Raw genomic sequence first — 17,450 nt, forward strand, 5'->3', positions numbered from 1 at the left:
GAGGGAGTGGAGTTGATTTAAGCCTTTTAGGTAACCTTATGGGGACGTTTCATGTGTTCTTGATTCGCAGATGGGTGGGACTTTAGGGAGCAAAGATGGAAGTCACGGGGTTCCCTTCATCACTCAGCGGTTAGCAAACCCAACTAGGATCCATGAAAATGCGGGTTCGATCCCTGGCTTTGCTCAGTGGGTTAAGGATCAGGCATTGCCATGAGCTGCGGTGTAGGTCACAGACACGACTCAGATCCAGTGTTGCTGTGGCTGTGAGCAGGCTGGCAGCCATAGCTCTGATTAGACCTCTAGCCTGGGAACCTCCATATGCCATGGGTGTGGCCCTAAAAAAAAAAGAGAGAGAGAGAGAGAGATGGAAGTTACTTGCCTCTGGGCCATGCCACTGGGTCCCCTTTTCAGGTGTATGGATACATACGTGTCATCAAAAGAGGAGATGCATTACCAGCATTAATCACTTGCCATTTTTAGTAACCTTCCCTAATAGATCTTTCTTATGTCTGACCAATATCTTTCATATTGTGACTTTTCTGATGAGGTTATTTTTTCCACAGTGGAAATGAAAGAAATCATTCATCATCCTCTTTTCACACAACAAATATATAGAGGACTCTCCAAGTCACCGTTAGGCATTGTTTCATTTCTTTTCTCATTTCCAACGTGCTGATCATCTTTGTTACTGTCACCAGCCCTGTCCAGTCCCCTAGATCCACAAACATCCACTGAAGTAGGTCATTTACGAGCACTCACTAGCACAAGTAATGACGTGGTGGCCGCTTGGCTCTGGAGTGTTCTATGGGGTGAATGTCTTTCCAAATTGGATTTGCTTTAAGAAACTAACATCTATTTCAACATCTATCATGTGACAGGCACAGTGCTGATTTGTGTAGCCCATGAGCTATGTTTCCTTCAGCTCATTCTGCTAGAATAAAATTAATTCTACCTGGGGATGGGGAGGAGCCCTTGCAGGCTTCTCAGGGCTGTAGTCCCCAAAGAAGCTGGGGAGGAGGTTGCAGATTTGGGCAGAAACCAATGTGACAAAGAGGCAGCCGATGAAGCCTATGAGCTGTTTCCTACCCCAGTGACTGTTTTAGAAACTTTCTCTGTCACTGTGGAATTACAGAGCATTGGGCTGAAAAAATTGGGAGGTGGTCTGAGCCAGTCCACAGTGTCATGGTGAGGATTTATCACCCAGGCAAGATCCCAGCTCCGCCACTTGCTACTTGAGAGATTTTGGGAAAGTTGTCTGTCCTCTATGAACCTCAGGCTCCTTCTCATAAAGTGGACTGTTAATTAGTACATTGCAGGATTTGCATGAGGATTAAGTGAGATAATACATGCAAAGTGCTTAGGACATGATAGCTATTATTTTGCACAGTTGTCTGTTTGCTACTTAGAGTTTTCTAGGAATGGAGTCACTGTATCTATGGGCTTATTTTCTAGTGTGTTATCATCAATCAAGTGACCGAGATTCCTTCCTTACAGTCAACACTGAAATCAGTCCAGTTTGAGCTGCTTTTGTTGGAGTTGATGTCTTCCTTCCGGTGAGTCAAATATTTGAGTGCCAGACATAATCGAGGGTAATTTTACAGATGCTCTACAGACCTTATTTCATTTAATCTATCCTCTCTCCTCCACCTATGAAACTGTATATTCCAGATGAGAAAACCAAGTCTTCGACCACATAGATAGAGCCTTGGGACCATATAGATAGAGCCCGGATCCCCACCTCATCTTTTTTTCCTTTTTCCCTCTGCGATGCTGCCCCAAAGACAATATTTAGTCCCTCTTTTGTAGACTACAGAATCCTCCTCTCCCGCCCCCAATTTGGCAATCAACTACTGATGAGAGAAAAGAAATAAAACGATCATTTTAGGAACATAAACCATGTGCCCTACGTCAAATACTTTTTGGAATGAACAATAATAATGATAATGTTGGGTTACAGGTGAAAGGTGTGTTTTAAGCATGAGTGGAAAATTAAACCAATGATTAGTAGTGGCAGGTCCAAATTATTTCAGGTTGGGTTAGTTTTGGCCAAGTTAGAAGGATTAATATTTTCCATCTCATCACACCTTTACTTACAGATGAACAGGCTTTAACTCAACATGATCTTGGTAGTAGGAGTGTGCCTCAAGTCCGCCTATGAAATCAACTGAAAATACAGCATAGCCCAATGTGAATAAATGTGCAAATAAAAACTCACATCATACTAGGTGCTTAAAAAAGGGACACATAAAAGTAATAGTAACAAAAATATTTTCCACAAATGGAAAAATGGGTATTTAATATAAAGGACTGTTCAAAATATTATCTTTTTTTGGGGGGCACACCCGCAGCATATGGAGGATCCCAGGCTAGTGGTCAAATCAGAGCTACTGCTGCCGGCCTACACCACAGCCACAGCAATGCAGGATCTGAGCCATGTCTGCGACCTACACCACAGCTCATGGCAACACTGGATCCTTAACCCACTGAGCAAGGCCAGGGATTGAACCCACAACCTCATGGTTCCTAGTTGGATTTGTCTGCTACGCCACAACAGGAACTCTTAAAATATTATCAATGGTTCAAAAATGGGGAGATTTTGGAGTTCCCATCGTGGTGCAGCAGAAATGAATCCAGCTAGGAACCATGAGGTTGTGGGTTTGACCCCTGGCCTCGATCAGCAGGTTAAGTATCCAGCGTTGCTGTGAGCCGTGGTGTAGGTCACAGATGCAGCTCAGATCCTGCGTTGCTGTGGCTGTGGTGTAGGCTAGCAGCCATAGCTCCGATTTAACTCCTAGCCTGGGAACCTGCATAGGCCACTTGTGTGGCCCTAAAAAGACAAAAGACAAAAAAAGGGGGGGGGATTTTTTAAAAATACACATAAAACTTGGGAACTTAGGGGCTGCAAAATCACAGTTGTTATTGGCTTTAGTGAAAAATGAAGTAACATTGAGTAACATCAGATTTTAAATAATGTGTTTGTCCTTAGGCATACAGATATGCCCTTTCCTCCTATATATCTAAAGATATACCTTTTCTTCTTGTTGCCAGAATCTATTATTTTTTCTTAAGAATATTTATTGCATCATTAGAAAGACCTTTGAGAAGTCACAAAAATCCATGCCCTTGCCTTCTGTCCTCAAGCCATCCCTGACAAATAAGCATCTGCATTTTGCAGAGGGTCTCCTCTCTGGTAGTGTGGTACTTGTCTCAGTCTGCACAGACTCACTGCTTTTGGTAATATTCTGTTCTTTCTAATTTCTTTCTATTTCCATCAAAGCCTCAATCTTTCTTCTCCAAACTTAAGGTCCATGGCTAATCTTAGTTCTTTTCTCTTGTTTTTTCTTTTTGTCATAACTCATTAAAAATATTAATTAGTTTATACCAAGGTCTGGTTATATTATAGCAAATTAACATTAACACGTATGGGGGCATAGAGGGACAAAGAATGTGTGTGTGTGTGTGTGTGTGTGTATGTGTGTAAGAACAAAGTATGTGAATATTATATTGTATCCTCAGCTAGTGAACTGTAATGATTTAGAGAGAGATGAATTAGCCTAGAAGTTCTATTGAACTTGACCTACTCTGACCTGCTCTATCCTTTGGCCTCCACTGGAGGAGTGAGCTGAGGCTTCCCCAGATAGATCACCATGTAGACATGAGCCTTGAGTCCTATGGGGTTCACAACAATCAGGTGACAAGGGATCATCTCCCTAGAGATCAGAGGAGGCTGAAGCCCATCTTTTTCTTCTTCATTTTTTTTGTCTTTTCCAGGGCCGCTCCTGAGGCACATGGAGGTTCCCAGGCTAGGGGTCCAATCGGAGCTGTAGCCACCGGCCTGTGCCAGAGCCACAGCAACGTGGGATCCGAGCCACGTCTGCGACCTACGCCACAGCTCACGGCACTGCCGGATCCTTAACCCACTGAGCAAGGCCAGGGATCGAATCCGCAACCTCATGGTTCCTAGTCGGATTCGTTAACCACTGCGCCACAATGGGAACTCCCCCATCTTTTTCTTATCAAATCACAGAAGTTACCTGGACACAACCTTAAGGGGAGAAGCAGTGAGAGAGCAGTCAATCTGAGACATTAAAAAGATTTTCCCAGAAAGAACAAGCCTGCTTGTAGTGGCCTTTTAGTCAGACTGGATTACATTTTTATTAGCTTAGATATTTAATCAAATATCCACTCTTTCACCTTGTTGACCAATGAGTGGGAATTTAGAAGGAAAATCACTGGATCAGTTAAGATCATGGATTAAAAGTTGAATGATCCTCTTGTTTGCAGGGCACTTTCGGAAGTTAAAGGGGGTGTTTAAACAACTTTATAAATGTATACATTTGTGAATAAAATGATTCAATTGAAAAATTATGTTCAAAATAAAATATTTACAAAAGTAAAGATAGAATGAATATCTGCATTCATTAGGGCAAAAGGAAAGAAAAGAAGACTTCCAAACAAAAAACAAACAAACAAAAAATAGAGTTCCCATCATGGCTCAGGGGTTAATGAACCCGAATGGCATCCATGAGGACTGGGTTTGATCCCTGGCTTTGCTCAGTATGCTAAAGATCTGGTGTTGCCGTCAACTGTGGTGTAGGCCAGTGGCTACAGCTCTGATTGGACCCCTAGCCTGGGAACCTCCATATGCCATGGGTGTGGCCCTAAAAAGATGAAAAGACAAAAAAAGAAAAAAGGAGAAAAAGAAAACTTTTTTTATGTTTGTCACTTGAATGTTAAAACATAACATTAACAGAATGACGATTTTTGGTGTAAATTCACGTACTGCTATGAATCTGCTCCTTAGCTCATCTCTGTTTCTAATATGCTGTATCACTGGTATTTGGGGGGGAAATATATGCATATACTTTTTCAACATGGTTTTGTTATTTTCATAATTTACAATCTTATTCAAAATCTCTTTGAATGATTAAATTTAAAATTGTTGATACTTTACTGACTATAAATCAATAGTATTTTTAACTATAAAAATATTTTCTATATGGGTGCTGGTAAATATCAAGCAATTTTGCTAAAGAGATGACACATGTAATATAGTTTAGCCCAAAAACTTTCTCAGGCACTGTTATTTTACCTCCATTTGGCCATCTTTTTTTTGCCAAAAATTTTACAAAACATAGAATTTAAATTGCATATATTGATGGTGTTTTTAGATCTTCCCACAAATTAACTTCTTTTCATTTTGGTACAGAATTCAAATTTGTTGAATAAAACACAGGAGCTCTGCCAAAAGAGTCTTTTCTCAAGTCAAGATATTTCAACAAGAAATTATATAAAAATGAAAATTCAATCTTGAATAACATTTGAACTCTTATTATTTAATTTGTCTAGTTCACTTGCTTTTGTGAGCATAAATTTCAATATTTTTTTAAATAAGCTTTTACTTATTGCCATTTACTAAAAGCTTCAAAAGATGGTTTTGGAGGTGCTTCATTTTTTTGAGTAATTCAATTTAAATTCTTCAACTGATCTTGAATGCAATGCGACTAAAATGTAGAAGACATTATAAAAATGCTTATGATAACTGTAGAAAACTTAGATTAATTTACACAGTAGTTCTCAAAAGGCTGAAATAACTCTACCTCCTATTGATGAAGGGAAGCAAAGACAGAAAATGGATTTGGTCATTCTGAAGTGTTGTTTGTTTGTTTTCATCATCAACCTCATTAAAAAATATTCTCAGGGATTTGCAAACCAAAACCACAATGAGATGCTACTTTATACCCACTAGAAGAACTATATAAGATATCAGATAATAATAAATATTGGTAAGGATGTGGAGAAACTGGACCCCTCAAACACTGCTGGTGGGAGTGTAAAATGGTGCAACCACTTTGGAAAATGGGCAGTTGTTAAAAACGGTTAAAATAGAGTTACTGTATGACCCAGTAATTTCGCTCCTAGCTATATACCCAAGAGATAAGGAAACATACATCCACACCAAGATTTGTTCACAAATGTTGATGATGCATTATTCACATTATTCAAGAGGTGGCAAAAATGTCAGTTTATCCTGATATGTGTGTGTATAGATATATACATTTTGAGAAATAGACAAGACTACCAAAAAAGTAACTATTAAGAAGAAGTCATCGAAAAGTAGGTATTTAAGAAACTGAAAATAGGAGTTCCCATCATGGTTCAGCGGGTTAAGAACCCAACTAGTATCCATGAAGATGTAGGTTCAATCCCTGGCCTTGCTCAGTGGGTTAAAGGATCCAGCATTGCTGTGAGCTGTGGCTGTGGCCTGGAGCTGCAGCTCCAATTCAACCCCAGCCCGGGAACTTTCATATACTGCAGGTGCAGCCTTAAAAAGAAGGAAAGAAAAGAAACTGAAAATATCAAGAATCCTTTGTGGATGGGACCCAACTATGTGGCTTTCTGACAACGAAGGCTGATGCTTCCATATTAGAAAAATAGATTTTTATGCACATACCAACACTTCCTGTTTGCTAAACTAGGACGATAGTTTAAGAGGTAAATGGAAGTGCAAACGGAGGACAAGGTTATAGAGTCTGAAAGTTTTTTTTTTTTTAATTATACTTTAAAAAACGAAGTTGTTTTTTTTTTAAAGATGATTTAACAAAATACTTGAAGACAGCTCAGTAGGAAGGACCTTCAGCTTTTAATTGCAGAAACGTAGTTATGTCATACTGTTAAGTAAAGCAACTGTGCATATTCCAGAAGTCACTGTAATGAGAAAGATGTGAGAAGAGAAGATGCTGAGTGAAGGGGTTACATCAGCAGAAATAAGGAGATGAATTTCAATGAAACATGGGAAGTAACAGAAGCAGCGCGGATGGGTTTCAGAGGTATTATAAACAGAGGATTGGGAAGGAAACATCCACGAAATCTGTAGTCATGACAGTGAGAACACCATATAAGGGTCTTTGGCAGGACAGTGGCCTTGGAAGAGACAAGGACAGAAGGAGGGCTGAGGGTAGGGGTCACAGCTCGCCGGGTGACCTGCAGGATAACTGAGTTAAATTCTATATCTTCTGGTTATTAAAGTCTTAAAATGTAGACCAAAAAATTGGCACAACTGGTATGGCCATTGTGCATCAGCAGGTTTAGAACCTGACTAGTATCCATGAGGATGTGGGCTCCGTCCCTGGCCTTGATCCGTGGCTTAAGGATCTGATGTTGCAATAAGCTGTGGGTGTAGGTCGCAGATGTGACTCAGATGTGGCGTTGCTGTGGTTGTAGAGTAAGCTGGCAGCTGCAGCTCCAATTCGACCCCTAACCTGGAAACTTGTATAAGTGGATGGTGTGGCCCCAAAAGGAAAAAAAAAAAAGGGCACAATTAAGAACTGGCATCAGAAGAGGCAGTTATGCAGAGCACGGCCCTGTTGGCCCCTTCTCAGAGCTGGAGGTTTTCCTATAAAAGACCCCTCAGGGAGCGCCCAGAGCCAGGACCCTCCCTGTTTGTAGTCCTTTCAAACCTATTTTGGGTGCCAACTTCCAAGGCACAGCCAAGCAGCTTCTTGGAAAAAATTATGTTACTTGTAACTGAGTATCTCTGTGGTTGGTCACTGTAGCCACTGAAACCCGGACAGGGACTCACAGACTTGGAGGACGGGCAAAGCTGTTCTTTATTTCAAGCCTCCTCTTAACATACACATACAGGTCTGTTTCCCACTTGGGAAGGATTCACAGCCAGCTGCAACTTTTCTGTTGCTACAGGAAACTTTCCGTCACCAGTGATGTTTCCAGCAGAGAACCCAATGCTCATGACTCGGTGCTTCACTCAGATGCTGCAAACCTGACTGACTCCTAAAGCCACAAAGGCCATTTCCGGTGCATACTCCAGCTACCATTTATAGTCCAGTTTGTTTTTTTTTGTTTGTTTGTTTTTTTTTGGTCTTTTTGCCATTTCTTGGGAGGCAAGAAAATGGAGGTTCCCAGGCTAGGGGTCGAATCAGAGCTGTAGCCACCGGCCTATGCCAGAGCCACAGCAACTCGGGATCCGAGCCGCGTCTGTGACCTACACCACAGCTCATGGTAACGCTGGATCCTTAACCCACTGAGCAAGGGCAGGGATCGAACCCGAAACCTCATGGTTCCTAGTCAGATTTGTTAACCACTGCACCACGACGGGAACTCCTTATAGCCCAGGATTTTTTTTTTTAATTCTGTTTTATTTACTGTGCAGTTGATTTACACTGTTGCGCCAGTTTCTGCTGTACAGCAAAGTGACTCAGGCACACACACATACACATTCCCATTCTCATAGTCTCTTTCATCAGCGGCTGTCCCAAGAGACTGGATTGAGTTCCCTGTGCTGCAAGGAGGACCAGGTTTCACTAGAGTCACCAAATAATGAACTAGACTGCAGGCATTTTGTTTCTGACCCAGCTTCGGTGCATGCTGCCTTGTCTCTGACACAGGCACTGTATCATTGTGTTTAGCTCAGAGAAATGAAAAGACCTGGGAAGATGAGGCGCAATTCTCATATTTATTCTGAAGCTGCTTCCTGGTCTCTCACTGTTCCTGCTATGTGGTTTTGAGACTTTTCTAATAAGAATTTATTTTATAGCAGTAATGTCTTAAGGAAGCATCGCTTAGGCCTTAAAGAACTCAAAGATGGGGGCCGTTTCTTTGTGATTTACTTGTTCTGCAATATGAATTCATGAGAGAAAAGCTGGGGTAGAGGCTTGCCATCAGCTGAGTTCACGCAGAGAGGCCCTTCAAAGACTGTGGGGAGGCTTTTTGCAGCCCCCCACCGATAATGAAGGCTTTTAGGAGAGACGGGTTATTTCCCAGGTAGCTGGCAAGTGAACTCTGCCTGCATTACTAAGGACAAGCTAGCCTACAGGATCAGTGATCTGAAGAATCTGAGCTTTCAGAGGGCATGACCCGCTGTGCCAAGCCCGCAGGCCACAGTCAGGCTGCTCACGGCACACGGAGTAGCTGTAAGGATGGCCTGCTGGCTCTGCCCAGTGAACCTGATGGCTCCCTGACATGCTGCCGATGCCCAAGAGGAGGTGCTTGGGGCCGGGCTGCTGCCTGCTCCAAATAACTTTGTGAACCTTAAGAGCTGCTCAGTCAGGCAGATGACACCCTGACGGCAAGCTTTATGGATAGTCACTCTTGTTCTCTTGATGGTGCAGCAAGTTTAACATCTCTTCCACCTTTCGGAAGGCTCAGGAAGCGGAAGAAGGGAAGTGTGGGGACCAATACGAGATGCTCGAGGAGAAGGCAGACCCTGCTCAAGAGCGGAGTCCACAGTCCCAGAGGCTGCCTTGTCCAGGTCAGAGTTTTCCGATATTTTTATCTCTTCTTGCCAAGTAATAGCTAAGCAAAATGTCCCGCTGGTTCCACTCAGTCATTGGTCCTGATTTGGAGAAATGATATGGCTCAATTGCCGCAGATGGCAGTTTGGCCTGGAAAACACAGGGAGCTGTCACCAGAAGAGGCTGGAGGGTCTGGAAGCAAGCTCAGGTTTATTTGAGAGTCCCAGCCCCTCCTCATCCTGGGAATATGAGGACCCTCCCCTCCCCCACCCCAGGATGTGAGGACTTCCCAAATTGTGTGTGGGCAAGTGTCATTCAAGGTGGTCAATTTCAAGAGACTTGTTCCAACGTTTATGTGTCCTGAGACGGTACCTGTGGCCATTCTGGTTTCTGGCTCTCTCTTCTTCTACAATTATCTTCTTTCCGATTCACTGAAAGGTGTTTATCTCAGCCTCCAGGATAAGCGTTTATCTTACTGCACTCCCCAGGGAGTAAAAACCTCCAGGGTGCCAAACAAAATGGCAGGTTTTTTTTTTCTTTTCCCCTTCTTCTGCTGCATCTGTGGCATATCGAAGTTCTAGCCTAGGGGTCAAATGCGAGTGCAGCTGCTGACCTACACCACAGCCACAGCAATGTCAGATCTTTAAACCCACTGAGCAAGGCCAGGGAATGAACCCACATCCTCATGGACACTGTTTTGGGTCCTTAACCCGATGAGCCACATGGGAACTCCAAAATGGCAGTTTTGATTTCTTGTGATGGATGATAAAGTAATAGCTACTAATGACAAGGTAGGTAGTTCCAAAAGGGGAACCTGGAGTTCCCATTGTGGCTCAGTGTAATGAACTTGACTAGTATCCATGAGGATGTGGGTTCGATCCTTGGCCTGGCTCAGGGGTTAAAGAGCTGGCACTGCCGTGAACTGTCGTGTAGGTTGCAGATGCAGCTCTGCCTTGATGTGGCTGTGCTATACTCCTGCAGCTGCAAGTCTGATTTGATCCCTAGCCTAGGAACTCGTATGCCTTGGGTTCGGCCCTAACAAAAAAGAAAAAAAAAAAAAAAGAGAGAGAGAGAGAGAGAGAGAACCTAACCAATCTATCAGTTGTAGTACTTTACTTTAAAAATAATTTCTTTCTTTCTTTTTTTTTTTTTTGTCTTTTTGCCATTTCTTGGGCCGCTCCCGCGGCATATGGAGGTTCCCAGGCTAGGAGTCTAATTGGAGCTGTAGCCACCGGCCTACGCCAGAGCCACAGCAGCACGGGATCCGAGCCGCGTCTGCAACCTACACCACAGCTCTCAGCAATGCCGGATCGTTAACCCACTGAGCAAGGCCAGGGATCGAACCCTCAACCTCATGGTTCTTAGTCGGATTTGTTAACCAGTGCGCCACGACGGAACTCCTAAAAATAATTTTTGATAATGGATCACTATATACTTTCTGACATAAACATCAGTCACTTTTATCTACAGTTTCACTCCTTGCCATTTGTCCTACCTCCTTTCTGCCTTTATTTTTTTCTCTTTTGTATTTCATCACTATTTACCATACTGTACTATATATTTCACTTAAAAAATCTTGATGTCTGATTCCTTCATTACAATTTAAGCTTAGAGACAAGAATTTTTGTCTACTCTTGTCTGATTTTGTTCAATTCTATGTCCCCAGCACCTAGAACAGCACCTGGTACAAGGTAAGCCCTCAAAACTATTTGAGCAAAGAAGGAATTAAAACAATTAAGTGGCATTGATGTAACTGATCTCCCCCCATTCTCATAGTTTTTTTCTGTGAAGGTACCTGAGGAAGCCTACTGCATTCTAGCAATACCTAATATTCATCCATGAATATATGAACTAATTGAAACAAAACTACTCTGTCCATTTTCTTAAGAGGTACTTGTCCAATGCATATTACATTGTTTAAGACTTATTCATCAATATCTGTAACACATTTATGTTTGCTCAGTCATGTTGGTAGCCAATAATTTCAATTTGTAATCCCATTTAAAGAAGAACTTTAATACTTAAAACCCGGTCACAGGAAAAAATTAAATTTTTACTCATGGGAATAAATCTAAAAAAACTTGCAAGTCCTCCATACGGAATACAACAAAATCTATTAAGAGAAATTGAAGATGTCGTAGACAAATGGAAGAATATGAAATATTCATGGGTTGCTACACTCAGTATTATAAAGATACTAGTTGATTTGTGGATCAATTAATCTATGGATTCAAGGCAATTTCAGTAAAAAAAAATTCCAGCAGTTTAATCAAAGTGTTGATTCTAAAATTTATGTAAAGAGGCAAAGACTGAAGATTAGTCTTGAAGAACAAACTATGAAATTTCCTGATTTAAGATTGGTAACTGGACTATACAAACTAAGAACTTTTATACACTAAAGGTAACACTGAGAATGAAATTTCATTCAGCAAGTGTTGCTGGGAAAACTGGATAGCTGCATATAAATCAATGAAACTGGAACACACCCTCACACTATGCACAAAAATAAACTCAAAATGGCTTAAAGACTTAAATGTAAGACAAGAAACCATTAAACTCCTAGAAGAGAATATAGGCAAAACATTATCTGATGTCAACCTTACAAATGTTTTCTCAGGTCAGTCTCCCAAAGCAACAGAAATAAAAGCAAACATAAATCAATGGGACCCAATCAAACTGACAAACTTTTGCATGGCAAAGGAAACCAAAAAGAAAACAAAAATACCACTTACAGAATGGGAGAAAATAGTCTCAAATCATGCAACCAACAAGGGCTTAATCTCTAAAATATACAAACAACTTATACAACTCAACAGCAAAAAAGCCAACAACCCAAATGAAAAATGGGCAAAAGACCTGAATAGACATTTCTCTGAAGAAGATATACAGATGGCCAACAAGCACATGAAAAAATGTTGAACATCCCTGATTATTAAAAGAAATGCAAATCAAAACTACTATGAGTTACCACCTTTCCACCAGTCGGAATGGCCATCATTAAAAAGTCCACAAATAACAAATGCTGGAGGGGGTATAGAGAAAAGGGAACCCTCCTGCACTGTTGGTGGGAATGTAAATTGATACAACCACTATGGAAAACAGTATGGACATACCTTAGAAAACTATACATAGAACTACCATATGACCCAGCAGTTCCACTCTTGGGCATATATCCGGACAAAAGTTTCCTTGAAAAAGACACATGCACCTGAATGTGCACTGTAGCTCTATCCACAATAGCTAAGACATGGAAATAACCTAAATGTCCATTGACAGATGAATGGATTAAGAAGATGTGGTACATATACACAATGAAATACTACTACACAGCTGTAAAAAAGAATAAAATAATGCCATTTGCAGCAACATGGGTGAAACTAGAGACTCATCCTGAGTGAAGTAAGAAAGAAAGCGAAAGACAAATATCATATGATATCACTTATATCAGGAATCTAATATATGGCACAAATGAACCTTTCCACAGAAAAGAAAATCATGGACATGGAGAACAGACTTGTGGTTGCCAAGGGGGAGTGGGGAGAGTGGGATGGATTGGTAATTTGGGGTTAATGGATGCAAACAATTGCCTTTGGAATGGATAAGCAATGAGATCCTGCTGTATAGCACTGGGAACTATGTCTAGTCACTTGTGATGGAGCATGATAATGTGAGAAAAAAGAATGTATATATGCATGTGTGACTGGGTCACCTTGTTGTACAGCTGAAAATTGACAGAACACTGTAAACCAGCTATAATGGAAAAAATAAAAATCATTACAAGTGAAAAAAAAAGAATGAAATTTCAATCTATAAATACTTTTTCATCATATGGTAGACTTAAGAAAAATCTTTTAGGAATAAATATATTACATTAGGACAGGATTTTTTTTTTCTTTTTCTTTTTTGTCTGAGCCTGTGACATGAGCCAGTGATCTAACCTGTGCCACAGCAGTGACTCAAGCTGCTGCAGTGACAATGCCAGATTCTTAACCTGGTGAGCCACACGGGAACTCCAGTATCCGATTAAATTTTAGTGGGCTAGCCCATTATCTTTCTCTACATTGTGCAAGTAATTTATATTCTCACTCAATATTTAAATATGAATGTTCTAGTTTTAATCTAGTGAGTGACCAAAGTATTTTTCTTTACCAGTGTATGAAGAATTTAGTTGTTATCCTGGTTGGAAAGAAAGGCATACTTGGATATTTGAAAGCATATGGACTTTGGTCCCTGAAATATCTGTATGAGATATTCGTTCCACTCCTTATAGGGGGAAAACTCAGTGTGCTCATCTGTAAAATGAGCACAATGCCTCCCAGAGTGTGGCTGCCCTAGATAAAGTCCAGGAGGGCTGGTCCGCAGAAGGCACTTAACAGGCTGCTATCCATATTGTTTACACATTTATCTTTTTCTGATGACACATGCCCATCAACAACTGATTTCCAAAACTTCAAAAGCTTTGTTTAGCTTAGGATAATAGTGGTTTGTGAGAACTCCAGTGCTCTGTTATCCAACTTGCCCAGAATCGGGTCTGTCCTTGGCAAGCTTGCATTGAGCTTGTGTCTAGTTTGATTTTCTCATGTTTGGAAAGCATCGTTTGGAGGAAGGGAGATTGATTAGTCTGTTAGGCTTTGAAGCCTGAGGTTTCATCTTCCATGAGCAGTGTTTTTATTCTAGAAAATTAAACTTCCTTGTATGGCAAGAAAGAAAGTAAAGCTCAGAAGAGGCAGAGTCTTCAGAGTCAGGTGTCACATGGGATCTGGGCTCTCTCTCCATCCCGGGCAGGTGTTGAGCTCGTGACTGGCCCAGTGCACACGTGACACTCTTTTTTTTTTTTTTTTTGTCTTTTTTTTTTGCCTTTTTCTTGAGCCACTCCCACAGTATATGGAGGTTCCCAGGCTAGGGGTCTAATCAGAGCTGTAGCCTCCAGCCTACATCACAGCCTCAACGCGGGACCTGAGCCATGTCTGCGACCCACACCACAGCTGACGGCAACGCCAGATCCTTTGGGTGCTTTGATAATAAACACCTGCCACTGTGGCTTCCTTCCTCACTCTTGGTTGCCAGAGTTATATGATATTTACACGATGCGCGTAATATACCGGCTCCCACCAACCTACTTCCTCCTCACACATATGCGTTTTGGTTTTGATTTTCTTATATTCCTAAAGAAAGTAGCTAGGTTCCCTCCCCCACTTTCTTATTTTAGTTTTCTTTCTTTTTTTCTTTCTTTTGGTCTTTTTGCCATTTCTTGGGCTGTTCTCGCAGCACATGGAGGTTCCCAGGCTAGGGGTCGAATCAGAGATGTAGCCACCAGCCTGCACCAGAGCCACAGCAACGCAGGATCCAAGCCACGTCTTCGACCTACACCACAGCTCACAGCAACGCCGGATCGTTAACCCACTGAGCAAGGGCAGGGATTGAACCTGCAACCTCATGGTTCCTAGTCGGATTCATTTACCACTGTGCCATGACGGGAACTCCCTAGTTTTCATCTTTAATAGTACATTTTCTATTTTCTATAAAGTTACTCAGTTCTTTGAAAGTGACCCACATTGTGTGATTTTCCTATCATAGAGACACTCTGAACCCTTCTGTTAATCTTCATCAGTGGCTCAGTAATTGGATGGGATGGCTGCTTACTCTTTTCAGCTATGGTTTGACTTTGTGAAGTCTCTTTCAAAGTTTTTGTAATTTTTCAATTGCTATCTACTCACAATGACTGGTGGCTGAAGGTCTTTGTGTCACTACTGCTGGGCTCATTCAGAGGAGTCTTTCATTCTAGAGAAAACAACGTTTTTAAAAACACCTCCCTTTCTATTTTTGGAGCTCTCCTTTCAGTTCTGCTTGGCTGCCTTTCCAGCTTTTGTTTCTCTTGCGGGTCCAGATCTCTGGAATCAGATGTCCCCATAATCAGTGCTGATAGATTTTTTTCCCCACTTTAAACTTTTCTAAGAGTAGGTCATATTTAAATATGGCATAATGAAATTCTAAAATCTCTTTGGGTTCAATTAAACCAGAATGGAAAGGCTGAGAGGAATTGATGGCTTAAAAAGGTAAGGGCTAAAAACAGTTCTAAGAATCTGTCCAAACAGTTATAACTTTTCCCCCTTGTAATATATTCTTTCCTTGGTTATCCAATTTTTTCTCCAATATATTTTTATAATTCTCATTGAAATCTAGCCAGTCTTTTACTTTGCTCTATAAATCAAGGGACAAATACTTGTTGACTCTGAAGTCTCTCTATAGCTCATATTTACTGTCTGCTTCTACAATTTTGAACATTTCCCCTTTGAATATTATTTTACTTTATTTAAAAAAAATAACCTCTGTTATTACTTTTGGTTTTCCTATTTCTGAGACAGTCTCCATCCCCAAAATGCCATTTCTTCCGAGGTCACTTTTCTTATTCTTTTCTCTATGAATTACTAGTCAAAGAAAATGGCATCTGATCATATTCTTCTCAAGGTTAAATCCATTCATTGATTCCACGTCATCCAGCAGAGCATCCCAGCTGATGAGATCTGATAGGTACAGATGTGACAGCATATTGATTCCCTCATTCCCTGGTGTGCACTGTGCAAGGCATGGGGTAGCTAAGCCATGTGGGTGGTTATTGTTAGCTGGGAGAAAAGTAATTTATTTATCACAGAGTGCCTTATAAATGTTAACTTTATAAGTGCCAAGATAGGAAACAGGTTGGGAATCACTGGTGTAAGACAGAATCCAAGGTCCCTCAAAGACTGACCCCACTGCTCACTTAGTGAACTGAAAATACCCCTTTACTCATCACTTCCTGAGGATCTCATGGTTTTCCCAAGCTGTTTTGACATGTTATCCTACTACTTAAAATGCATTTCTTTGTCCCCTTCCTTGTGATGTAATATTCTTTTTTTTTTTTTTTTTTGGTCTTTTTTCCTTTTTCCCTTTCCTATACCACAGCTGGAGCAATGCCAGACCTGAGCCACATCTGCAATCTACACCATAGCTCACAATAACGCCGGATCCTTAACCCACTGAGCAAGGCCAGGGATCAAACCCGCAGTCTCATGGTTCCTACTTGGATTCGTGTCTGCTGCACCAAGAAGGGACCTCTGTAATATTCTTCATTTAAGACCATGTTCTCAAGCTCTGAGCCCCCATACTTGCCTGACACACAATTAGCCTCTGCCTTTTTTTTTCTGTGCCTCTGATTCACTTTATACAGACCATTATCTGCACTTCACTCTTTCACAATTATTTACATGCTTGGATCACTTAATAGAACCTAAGATCTCCTGGGTAAGGGACCAAGTCTTATTCATCTCTGTGTCCTTGTGGTCTAATGTTCAGAAATCTTTCAATAACTGTTTCTTGAATGAATGAATCAATAAGTCAATAAAGGATTAGCTATTTAAACTTGTTTACAGCCTAAAATTAAACAATAAAATGCAGAATCTGGACAATACTTTTGAATCTGAACAGGTCAATGACCTCAGAACAAGAAGAGTTAGGAAATGAATGCTGAATCCAATCAAACATTTAAATATCTACAAGAATTGGCAACCTACTTAGAATATAGAAAGAACACAGAATTCATCAGGTGGTATGGTAGGAAAAAAAAGAAGTGAAATGTCAACAAAGCATTTGAATCACACGGGAAGACATTAAAGATTTAGCAAATATAAAAAGCAACCAAAAGAAACTCTAATAGGAGTAAAGTCTTCTGTCTACTCAAATCCAAGGTCATTTGAGTTCTGGTGTTGCAGAATTAATCACATTTGAAGGGTATGGAATGAGATCTCCTCTTGTTCCTCCAACTACTTAAAAAATCTCTGAAAACCCATTAGTGAAAAGTTAGAATCCTCTTGGAATTTAGGTCCTGCTTCCCAGCTGAAAAATCCTGTAATATGTAGTGAAGTCAATTTGTTTGAGATGCTTATTTATTAGAGAAACACATGGCCAACACAGGGAGTTGACTCCAGAGAGAACAAAGTAAGCCAGTTCTACATTTTTTTTTCTTTTGTCTTTTTTTGGGCCGCACTTGTGGCATATGGAAGTTCCCAGGCTAGGGGTCTAATTGGAGCTGTTGCTGCTGGCCTACACCACAGCCACAGCAACTCCAGATCTGAGCCATACCAGATCTGAGCCATGCCTGCGACCTACACCACAGCTCACTGCAACACCAGATCCTTAACCCACCGAGCAAGGCCAGGGATT

General features: G+C 41.0%; 1 protein-coding gene and 1 long non-coding RNA gene across 5 annotated transcripts in view; one reads left to right on the top strand and one right to left on the bottom strand.

Moving 5' to 3' along the window:
- The window catches only part of NKAIN3 (sodium/potassium transporting ATPase interacting 3), a 567,854-nt gene that overhangs the window by 18,780 nt on the left and 531,624 nt on the right, over positions 1-17,450 (bottom strand). Inside the window, exon 6 of one of the 4 annotated variants that reach the window (XM_021089313.1) lies at positions 2,095-2,164. The exons of 2 other annotated variants lie outside the window; for them this stretch is intronic. In XM_021089313.1, the coding sequence (XP_020944972.1) occupies positions 2,095-2,164 (70 nt within the window). Of the gene's footprint in view, positions 1-2,094; positions 2,165-17,450 lie in introns of those variants that run through there. One more of the 4 variants, XR_002343290.1, reaches the window with a different exon arrangement.
- On the top strand, positions 311-9,890 carry LOC110260286. The gene is made up of 3 exons (XR_002343292.1): positions 311-1,553; positions 7,702-7,815; positions 9,160-9,890. It is a non-coding gene; the product is annotated as an uncharacterized LOC110260286 (long non-coding RNA).

Source organism: Sus scrofa, chromosome 4 (assembly GCF_000003025.6).
Source record: "Sus scrofa isolate TJ Tabasco breed Duroc chromosome 4, Sscrofa11.1, whole genome shotgun sequence".
Classification (NCBI taxonomy): Eukaryota; Metazoa; Chordata; class Mammalia; order Artiodactyla; family Suidae; genus Sus; species Sus scrofa.